We start from the raw sequence: 11,631 nt of genomic DNA, 5'->3' as shown, positions 1-11,631 counted from the left end.
CGCGCTGCCGCCCGCCCGCGGCTTCTCCCTCCCGCTGCAGCGGCCCGCCGAGTGCGGCGACGCCCGCTACTTCGACATCTCCCGCCTGGCCTGCGGGCCCTGCGGAGCCCACCAGCGACAGAGCGCCGACGGTGAGCGACCCGGCCCTGCCGCGCGGGGTTGGGGGGGGGGGGGGGGCGGGGCCGGGCCCGGGGGCCGTGCGGGGCCTCAGGCAGCTCCGTGCTGAAATCCGCTCCCCAGCAGTGGGAGGTGCCAAGCGTGGGCTCAGGTTTTGGCGGTAAAACAGCAGTCCTCAGGGGCGAGGCTGAAAAGGCAGCGAAAAGGGCCGGGATCCCGCAAAGACGTAGGTGGCCACAGCACGACTTTGATACCTGTGCCTGAGATAGATACATCCCAGAGAAACGTCTGCAGACCTTTTTTTATAATCTTTCTTTCCTCGGGCATTTGTATGGTTATAAGTATTCGCATTTTCATCAATAAAATTCCATAGGGCCCTGAATTTATGTTCTCGAACGCTTCTGTGACTTGAAACTCCTTGTCACATCTTGAATGTCTGAGATGTTAAGTACCTGAGATCTTCAAGCTGTGCGCGTGCTAATCCGAATCCCACGTGGGAACCTGGAGGATACACAACACACCTTGACAGTGCAAAATGAAAGATACAGATGGTAGTTTGCTTTCCTTAGGAGTTCAGATGTATAATAGTGTTCATCTTTTATAAATACACAGTCCGAGAGAAGTGGGAGTTCAGTGTTGTGTGTGCAGGAACCAATTCGAGACTAAGACCCAACAGCATCTCCAGAACTGGTTCCTCAGTCAGATGCAGTGATCTGGATGGCTGTGTTCACAACTGCTGCGTAAAAGCTGGTCACCTCTTCCACCACCATCGTGGTATCTTAAAAGAGTAACACCATAGTTTACTTGCAGAAAAAATGCACTGTAATAGTTTTCAGACCCCCTGATAATGTGGGTGTCTAAATCCATAACTCCCTTCTGGGTTTGAATCTTCCTCTAACTCAAGGGCTTCAAGGAAAGATAAATTCTGGGGGGAGGTCAAGGATCTGTTTTTTTCCACAGCATCTGACTGGAGCAGTGTAGGTAGCTGCTACTCAGTCTGCTGTTTGTATCTTGTCTGACTTCCACTTGGGATTGCACAAGTCTGCCCATGCATGCACTCCAGGGTTAGCTGATCACTGTGGATTCTGCTTTCAAGCAACATGCCTAATTGTTTAGGTGTCATCACGGTGAATCTCACAACTCGAATCTCTTCATTGATCTAATCCTATTGGGCTTTTTCTTCTTTATAGTTAAGTATGAATGGTTGATCATTTTGACAAATGTTGTTTCTGTAAAACTAGTCTCATGAGGAGGTACTTTAAGGTTATAAAACTTTTTGCAGAATTTTACATGATTTTTACATGCACAGTTCCATAACCTTAAATAATAATAAATACAACAATAAATAAATTTAAAAATATGGAGAGAGATCCATGATAGTGAGACTGAAAAAAAAGTTGTTGAGCACTAGCAGCTGTGCACTGTGATGGGCCATGAAAGTAGCATTTCATTTCATACTAAATGTTAAGTATGTTCTGTTATTCACTGAAAACCATTCAATATGAAGCTTGATCCCCATGCATAATTTTAAAAGCTTTGAGTTTGAAATAGCTTTACAAATGACAGTTATATTTTGAAAAACCTTTGCCTATAAACATGTTTTGTTTGTAGGACTGACTTTCTATTCAAAGGATAAAAACTGTAGACATACAATGCTGGTGTTGTACAGAGGATGGGCTACGAATGGCACTGTGGCAAGATTTAGAGAGAGAGATTATATCTGTTATTAGACCGACTGATACAGTTTAGTTTAAAAAACCCCACAAAAACACCAGCTCTGGGTTCCTGTTCCGACATGGTATATCAGTCAGCCTAGTAACATTTTCCTAAAACATGTCTGTACAAACTGTAACATGAACACTTTTTAAAAAGCAAGATGATTTTCATGCAACTGTCACTCAGGTGTTTTATTTGTCTATCTAATAATCTATATTGACCTCTTGAGAACAATAGTGGTTGTTCTTAGTATTCTGTGAAAAAAAGTCAGTTTTACATAGATTAAAAACGCCTCTGGGTTTTTTTCAGGTAGTTCATGTGTGTGTCAGCCAGGATACAGGATGGTTTCTAGTAATGGTGGGTCCTCGGTTATTTGTGAAAAATGCCCAGAAAATATGGTAAGTATTGAACTTTTCATACTTTACCATAATAATAGGTGGTTTTTTCAATTTTAAATTTCCTCCTGACTGCACATTATTTTTCATTAATTTAAAATTATTTTGTATAATAATCTTTGCTTGGGAATTTTTAAGACCATGCTTATAGGTAGTAATTTTTTTCTCTTTAGAAGTGCTTATTGCTATTATTTTGCAGGCATTTTTTCATTATAAATTTGACCCCACAGACAAAGTAAGAGTATTTTAAATGTTTAATTTCCTTCCAGCACTTTTCTTTTCTGCTTCATGTTATGTTATCCTTGCCCAGAGACCACTGTTTTATAGAATGCCAAAGATGCTTCTCAGCTCATGGGTATCTTATTTGATTATTTGTATAAATCCTATTATTGTAATATTTAGGCTGTATCTTCATAGTCCCTGATACTTTATCTTTTTACTTCAAAATGAGCTGCTGCTATTATGTTACTTTAATTATATATACCTTTGTAGCTTGGTCAGTTCTTTCTACCTTTCTTGACAAATTAAGCTATATTTCTGGGTCCTATTCACAGTGTTGAGCCAGAGGCACCAGGCTTAACCAGCTTTTTCCCTCTATAGTAAATAGAGAAATAATTTTTCTCCAGCAAAAGCAACTTTTCAGGGTGAAAGCCTTCCTGAATACTTCTTTCTCTCCAATAACTGTAGAATAACTCTCAAGACACCAGCTTAGTTGCATAAGTTAGGTGTTTAATGGCTAATGGGTGATGCAGGTAATCTTCCTCTTTCCATCTTCTTGCTACATTAGACAGAGACATTGACAAATACCTATCGGTGTTTTCATCATTCTGCTTTTTCTTTCTCTTTCCTGTAATGGTGGCATTTGTCTTTGATTCTATGGCAAGGCTTACGCAAAGATAAAATGATGATAGTGGAGAAGAGAATAACATCAGTATCACCTGAGGATGGGCAGTTATCTTCATTTTCCTCACTGGTTTTGATCTGTAGTGCAGCTACTTCATAGTATAGAATAAGTGTGGATATGAGCTGTTTGGGTACATGCAAAATTCCATGCAGTTTTATAAGCTGCTTCACTTAAAACTCCTCCGTTTCCATTATTTCTATATATTTATATGCAAATATGTCTATTGATGCAGTTATGTTTCTTGATATTTTTATTCTGGTGTAGAACCTCTGTATCTTTTTTTAAACCTTCCACTTTTAATCAACTCTTATCTTCACTAAATGGTGTTAGCTAATGGGTTCAGAAAAACTTAAGAACACTTTTTTTTAGCCTACGTCTGCATAGGAATTACTTTTGCCAGATTGTTAAACCTTTTTTATCTTTAAAAGCTTCATGAATGTTATTGATGTTGTTATATCTGAACACATTTCTAGTTAATAACGTCTGGATCAGGCATTCTTCACAGATATTTGGTGATGTCTATATTTTTGAAAATTATAATAGTTTTACATTTTATTTTAGAGCGGAGTTACTCAGGATGGGTGGAATTGTATTACTTGCCCCAGAGGCCTAACTTCAGAAGGAAAATGTAAATGCCTCAATAATGAAATATTAGGTAAGAATTATATGCAAGTTATGAGATATTAGTGCTTGTTTTAGATATCTGAGTTTATTAAGACAGGTTCTTCTGTTAAATAAGAAAGGAAATGTAACATATGTTTACATAACTAATGTACAAATTCAACATTCCTCTTGATCTTAAACCTCATTCCTGAAAGACAACAGATAAATCTGTACCATTGTTCATTGCAGTAAAAACTGTTATGCAAACATTCAAAAAATGAATACTGGTGTATCACTTCCTTTAAGCTGGTTGGCACTTGGCGGAGGCATTACAATTGGAATAAAACCAATGCCAACATAGACTGAGACAAAGCATTAACATGTTTTGAAGTATGTGATGCACAGGTACTTCACAGTACAGGAATTACACATATATGAGTAGGTGGAACAGAATAGCCTGAGCAAGCCAAGCAAACCACTGTGCATTAATATCAGTGGGTTTCATGCCTCCCTGAACCACGTGCCTCTACCTGTGATTTCCTGCAACACGCTTCCCTGTATCTGTGCTTCTTACTTGATGCTCTCTAGTAGTTGCAGATGAATTTCAGAAGTCAGAGAAAATTAATTTTAATGTTAACCTTAGTGTCTGTGTTAATTTTTGCTTATCTTGCATAGTAAAAAACTAAGAGCAAAGTATAATTTTCATCAAGGGTGGGAAACAAAAAAGCTCTCAGGAGCTCTAGTTTTCCTTATTTTCAAAGACACAGGATGGAAGAGACTTTCTGTGTGCCTGTAATTCTTTGAATAAGTATTAATAATGTCCACTTTGGTTATGTTTCTAACAGAGTTTACTGGACAATCACTGTTTTCCAGATCATTGATTTAAAATTTTCCTAGGAATGTGTAAAAGAGTGAATAGCAACCTGGTCTAGTGGAAGGTGTCCCTGCCCATGGCAGTGGGGTTGGGACTAGATGATCTTTAAGGTCCCTTCCAACCCAAACCATTCTATGGTTCTGTGATTCTGTGATCTACCTTAAACTTTATGAAAGTTACAAAATACATTCTGAGCCTTTATGGTAAAATATTGAGAGCAAAGCTGATTCTGTAATTTAACATGCAGAAAGTATTAACATGCAGAAAGAAAAGTATTAGTATTGTAATTCTTTTAAATGATTTAATTGCTGGAAGATGCAGTTCTGAAAGTTTGAATTTGTGACATACGCATGAATCATTTCAGATGAAAATTAAAAATATTTTTTTCCAGTAATTTGTAAACTTGATGTTTTGAGTTTTAGCTTTGCAGTGAAGCCTTGGTTTGAAATTTGGTTCAGAATAAGTGACGAAGGAACAGCAAAACTGGACGTGAAATATTGCATTTCTCATTAAAACTAAAGTGCATGTGCATAGCTATAAACAACACACATATACATATATGAATGTGCATTTATAGTGGATGTAATTTGCAAGTTGTGCTCTTGATGTTTTTTAAAATGAGATCTTTGCATTTATTTTAGATCTGAATAGACATTTTATTTTTTCACACTTTTCTTAACCTGTGTGACATACTGTGCATCATGCAATTTTATCACAGTTGCTTTTCTTTTCCACTTAGTGGAAAGAAGAATGGATGGCATTTTGCTTAATGAAGCATTGTGCATACATTGTAATGGAAGTGAGCAATCATTCTCTGCTTCAGATGCATCAGGAAATAGGTGAGTATTCTTTGCCTTTTGTGATGACAAATTTGAACATGTCATGTTCTGTTTAAATGGAATATTCTTGAGGAACAGTCTGTATCTTTGGGATGACAGTTTTAAAAGCAGTGAATTGGAAATCCTCAACCCTGTATCAAACTCAATGTTTTGTGTTCACTGAAGTCTACATGACCAGCAGCTTGGTTGGTTTGTTCGTTTTCCTTTAGTGTGACTAAAAAGCCGGCTTTGCATTGGAAGCAGAAACAGAATTCTTATTTTGATAATTAACTATTTCATTTCTTTTCTACTCCACTGACAGTAGAAACAAATAGGTAATCTCTTTTCGATTTCAGTTCGAACTAGTGAAGATGCTGATAGAGTTATCAGGCACACTATGTAACCAGCTTTCACTAAGTACTAAATCTCATACTCAACTACATTTTAAGTGCTTTCTTCATGTTTGTGATCCATAGGTGTGTAAGATGTGAACAAACATTCATCAATGTAAGCAAGTCTTGTGACTGCAGCAGCCCAAATGTTTTAGTAAGTAGAATAATGCTTATTGTATTGAAGCTTAGAAAAAGAGTTGACAAGTGTATAAATTTCCTGTTGTGTTTTTTTTCTTTCAGACTGGGGGATTGTGTTTCAGTGCTAGTGAAAGCTTACCCCCAAAGGGAGTTGCAACTGTTCGTTTTGCACAGCTAGTAAGTGTGTTTATTCAAAAACATTTTCAAGCTATCTTATTATTTACTTTCAGTAAGTCTTTTAAATTCTGTTCCTGAAAAACAAAAGGCTGTGGTTTGTTGTCTGATCACAGTGATTGGAAGGTAATTTTCATCAAGATAGAGTGTAGACATGTAGACCAGGCAAGCATTATTCTATCGAATATGTTTAAGAAAATTTATGCCCTCTTGGAAACTGAAAAAGGGAAGTAATTTACATGAATTTAGTATCAAAACAAGCAGCATCTTGTCTACTGTATTAATTGTATGTATTTTAAGCACACTCATGTATCACAAAAACATGCTGAAGAGTCCATGAGGGCCTCTGGGCTTTTTTTTCTTTTTTTTTTTTTTTAAATATGTAAAATTTGTATTCATATAAAATATTTGAAAGAAGGTACAAGGGTTGAAAGGACATTTTCAGTTGTCAGATGGTTACAGCTGATAGAAGATAATAGACACCTATAAAATTTGAGATTGTGTATGAAATTGTTGAACTCCTTAAATTGGCTAATGAATGAAATTATGTTCTGTTGAGAAGAATGAAGGTGTTTTCATTGTTTTAGCTAATGAACTTCTATTAGTTGTGAAATCTGCTCGAAGTTAGGACCATTTTCCAAGTAGTTCTGAATTCAGGAAATGCTATGTGGCTAATAAATGTAGTTTATTCTTAAATGAATTAATGTTAAAGGCTACTGCTTGAAAGAAAGCAAAAAGCAGTCTTCTGTTTTCCTGATAGCAAATACTGGTCTTGCTTTCTGAAAATGCCATCTTCTAAATAATATTTTATTGAAAACATGTCTTTTCAGTTGCTTACAGTATGTACAAAAGCTCTGTTTAGTTCAAATATGAGTAGTTATAAAAAGCAGGTTGTGAAATAATTAATTTGGCAATTTGGTCCTGAGTTAAATTTATCACCCAGTGTCATGGTTTAACCCCAGCCAGCAACTAAGCACTGCACAGCTGCTCACTCACTCCCTTCCCACCCAGTGGGATGGGGGAGAGAATCCGAAGGAAAAAGGTAAAACTTGTGGGTTGAGATAAGAACAGTTTAATAGGACAGAAAGGAAGAAACTAATAATGATAATAATAACAATAATAAAATGACAATAATAATAAAAGGATTGGAATATACAAAACAAGTGATGCACAATGCAATTGCTCACTACTCGTCAACCAATGCCCAGTTAGTTCCCAAGCAGCAATCTGCCTCGCCCCAGGCCAACTCCTCCCAGTTTATATACTGGGCATGATGTCGCATGGAATGGAATATTTCTCTGGCCAGTTTGGGTCAGCTGTCCTGGCTGTGTCCCCTCCCAGCTTCTTGTGCCCTCCAGCCTTCTTGCTGGCTGGGCATGAAAAGCTGAAAAATCCTTGACTTAAACACTACTTAGCAACAACTGAAAACATCAGTGTGTTATCAACATTCTTCTCATACTGAATCCAAAACATAACACTATACCAGCTGCTAGGAAGAAAATTAACTCTATCCTAGCCGAAACCAGGACACCCAGTCAACACCTTACCCTTGAAATCATTAGTACTTCCCTTGTGCAGTAAAGAAAATGTTTGTCACAGAATCCATATTCAAAACTTAAATATTTCTGCTCTTGTTCTGTATATTTTGTCTAATTTAGTGAAGTGCAAGAAGTTACTGCATTATGGTTGTGTTTTGAACTGACCTGGTTTGATTGAGACATTTACAAAGGACAGAATGCTCTTAGAAAATAGCATATTTTAGCTGACAGTTTTCCAGACTGTTATGTTATGCATAAATTGTTCTGACCAAAGGCATTGAAGCAGTTTCTTATTTACAGGGTATAACACTGACATCAGCGTGGTTTCTGAAAAACCTGCAGTCCTCAGCCTCTGCCTGTTGGGTGAGTTCCATTAATGTTTGCAGTTTGCTTTTTTATACAGAAGTGAGACTGTATAAAAGCATGGCACTTCAATTTTTGGAAGTTAGCTTGCTTATTTTTAAAGAATCTTATTTGAGATGAAAGTCATAAGAAAGCAATATATATACAGAATGTTTAGAAAGAATACTGAGCACTAGTCAATGTTAAAACAAGTCTCCAGGGTTGGAATCTTCACAAGGCGAATGGTGTTAAAGAAAAAATCCTGCAATAGTCAGTAGGTATGTGAACCGTTACTGAAAATATCCAGTAAGGGATCACTCAGAAAATCAACTTCTTGCGTATTCAGTATTGATTGGCAGCTGGTCTTTACCTCCTACTTGGCTTTCAGTTTTTCATTTTGTTTTGTGGTGGAGAAGAATAACCATAGAACCATCCTTTTTAGCTTTGCTTTGCTTTGCTTTATGTATGCAAGTGTTATTTACCATTATGATGCTCTGGGTGGCAGTAACCATGGGTAGAAGAGTGGCTGCAGCAATAGAATCATGCACTCTTGTGAAGGGGATATGCCTCTGCCTCTTTTTTACCAACTCTGTTATCACACATCCTCATTTCCCTTCTGTATTCCTCTCTTCAAAATCAGATTTTAACTTCTCAGGCCCTACTTTCTGTCCCAATCTGTCACAACCCAAAGGGTTACCTGGCCTACAAATGTATAAAGATCACAACAGTGGATTTGCAGAATTCCATATTACACAAGCACACAGAGTCTTTATTTCCTACATTTCTTTATTACAAATTACTATCAGTAAAATGAGTATACTTACGATTATTAAAGCAAGTATATATGTATTCCAGTGGTAGCAGCAATCAATAGTAGCAACAAGCATATATTTCAATATTACAAGTTACTACAAAATTATCACTTGTAAAGCAGCAAATACACTTATGATCAGTTACCTATATGCATGCCTATGTATATTCATTATTCAAAATAGTACCAGTACAGAGCTCACCAAACGGCTTCCAGGAGTGGGGCCTTGAAATCAACAACAGATGAAGTCTCACTTCGAAGATGATCTGCATCGCAGAGTCTGGAGTCAGCCAGGTGTCCCCAGCTATGGTCTGATAACTTGCCTAGGAGACCTCATAGAAAAGTTTGTGCAGGGGGACTTCTCTGTATGTGTGTGAGAGAGAGAGAAAGTGACAGACAGACCAACAGGGACAGATTCATTCTTCATTTTGGGTAAAAAGTAAGTCATTTTTATATCGCAGAGACATAAGGCAGTATAGGACAGCATCACCTGGAGCAGCCAACAGATGATGATGTTTTATATTCTCTCAGACCAGTTTTTATTTTTCCAGACTGTTTTTCTGCTCTTTAAGCTAGAACAGCCAATAGCAGTTGCTGATTCCTACTTTCTTAGAATGTTTTCCCTCTTTTCCAGACTATTTTTCACATTTCCAGACTATAAGTTTCTGTTACAGTTCCTTGGTTTTGTGCTTATCGATGGTATCTCAGGATGTCTCTGGTGTTTTTGCACCCAGCTGCACTTCTCAGGGATGTTTCTGATTCCCAGGACTAGTTCCCAGGCTAGCAGTTCCCAGGCTGGCAGGCATTCTCTGTGTCAGTATTTCAGCAGACTTCTGTTCGGTATTTTCCCAGATCACCTTTGTGGCTGTTCCCATCACCATCTCATACACATAGCTCTGAGATGTATTATCCTACTTAACCCATTCTTTTTTACAAACTGAGACTATCCTTGTCACTTACATAAGTTTATCCTGTTCGTCTTCCTCAGCCTGCTCAGCTCTTCAGAGGTGCCGCCTGAATGTAACGTGCAACTGCCGATCTGACCCACACAAAGGCAATAGGTGGTGGCAAGTTAATACTAGTGCAGTGATCACTGCACACAGATGCCAGGCACCACTTCTGCCTATTACATGGCAGTGGTTTGTTTACCAAAATTGAACAATAGTGTCAATACAACATAGTTTAGGAACAGCAGAATAGAAAAAGTACTAAAACTGAAAAGAAGATATTTATGATACATGCAGCTATAGTTGTCAGTCTTAGGTCTTTGATGGAGTCGTCTTTGTCATACAGCCTAAGTGATGTTAAACATTTTGATTCATACTTCATTTTCTAAATGCAGATCTTGACATTTCTGTCACATCATACCATCTAGCTGATGCAACTAAAATAAACTGAAAAAGCGAGAGCATTGATTTCATGCTGCCATCTCCAGACCTATAAAAATATGGAACTTGAATAGCTGGGAGAAAATATTGGGTGTTGACAAAACAAAATTACTTTCAAGTAAAAACAAGGGTTTAGGATTGGCTTATTAAAGATAACATTAATTTTATGATTGCCTCACCAAAAAGAGGGGTAAATAAATACTTTTCTATGTTCTTGTGTTTCTCCACTGCAGTTGTACTCTAATCTAACAGCATGCCAAGCTCTTGGAAATATGTGTGTGATGAATATGAACTCACTGAGTTCTTCAAGTACTGATGCCTGTGGTTTATTTCAGTATATTTATGTCAATACAGCAAGGCTAGGCATTGTTCATTCAATAGCCTTCTGGTAAGTTGCCTTTTCCATAACTTTCAGTCTTTAATAGTGTTTTATAGAAATTATTATTCTAAATGTTCTTTGATGCAAAACATTATGTTTCTTTAGAGAAAACATTGTAATTGTTTTCAGGAGGCATAATCTTCCATGGCTATATTATGGTGATCAACCAGGATTAGCATCCCAAGTGCTTGAGGCAAATCATTTCCCTGCAATCTTCAGTTTTAAAGGAACAGATAAGGTAGGTGTTGGGTAGTAGACATTGGGAAGTGGACATTAGGAAGAGGACATAAAGAGGTTTAGATTTATTACAGATGTGGCTCTACTGAAAATAATTTTTAGTCAGTCAGTGTAACAAAACCAGCGTGAGGTCTTACAGAAGAGGAAGGTGATATTTATGTAAAAAATCTCTAGGTAAGATGATTTTACTGACTTACACTCGCTTACACATTTGCTTTGCTCACACTTTCATACCCACGTTCTCATAAGGCCAGGATGTGCTTGCTTGAGTGGTCTGACCAGGATCAATTGTGTGTGACACAAGGAGCAAGGGATGCCAGCTATTAAGTCCTCATTGTGTCCCCAAGGTTATTCTGGATTGGCAGTGATGAACTAGTAATTAGACAAATCTTTTATACCCCTTAGGAGTTAGTAGTTGTTTTGGCATTGTCCTTTGCTTCAGAGTTTTGTTTACTTCAATCTCTGTAAATCTGAGGCAAAGTTGGTCTTTGTCTTTTTCCCTCGTTTGAAATATATACACCCTTTTGTCAGTTTTCCTGGTGAGCTAATTGGAAAAAGAGGGGTATATGTGATGCACTGTAACTTTGCTGCCATTCTCCTGCTGCCAAAGTGCAGGGTCTTTTGCTGACAGGTTGTCTGTACTGTGGTTTTATCACAACCCATTTCTCAGCTTTATTGCTGGGAACAGTGTTGTTCTTTATTGCTATGTGGTGTTTAACCCTTTCTTTCTGTTGCTTCTGATGCTTACACACACCTTTCTATCCCTACTTCATTTATACCAACCTCAATATTTCTGTTACAAATC

At 37.6% G+C, this 11,631-nt stretch overlaps 1 protein-coding gene across 1 annotated transcript in view; it reads left to right on the top strand.

Annotated features, from left to right (window-relative positions):
* The first annotated feature begins 2,159 nt into the window (after positions 1-2,159).
* TMEM67 (transmembrane protein 67) overlaps positions 2,160-11,631 on the top strand; it is a 30,535-nt gene continuing 21,063 nt past the window's right edge. Inside the window, exons 1-8 of the mRNA XM_010577109.1 lie at positions 2,160-2,231; positions 3,694-3,787; positions 5,349-5,448; positions 5,904-5,973; positions 6,060-6,134; positions 7,970-8,032; positions 10,444-10,598; positions 10,719-10,827. Of these exons, the coding sequence (XP_010575411.1) occupies positions 2,175-2,231; positions 3,694-3,787; positions 5,349-5,448; positions 5,904-5,973; positions 6,060-6,134; positions 7,970-8,032; positions 10,444-10,598; positions 10,719-10,827 (723 nt within the window). The 5' untranslated portion in view covers positions 2,160-2,174. The remainder of the gene's footprint in view (positions 2,232-3,693; positions 3,788-5,348; positions 5,449-5,903; positions 5,974-6,059; positions 6,135-7,969; positions 8,033-10,443; positions 10,599-10,718; positions 10,828-11,631) is intronic.

Source organism: Haliaeetus leucocephalus, unplaced genomic scaffold, assembly GCF_000737465.1.
Source record: "Haliaeetus leucocephalus isolate CR32 unplaced genomic scaffold, Haliaeetus_leucocephalus-4.0 Scaffold555, whole genome shotgun sequence".
Classification (NCBI taxonomy): Eukaryota; Metazoa; Chordata; class Aves; order Accipitriformes; family Accipitridae; genus Haliaeetus; species Haliaeetus leucocephalus.
Note: the sequence above shows the minus strand (reverse complement) of the source record. Positions and strands in the feature narration are given on the sequence as shown.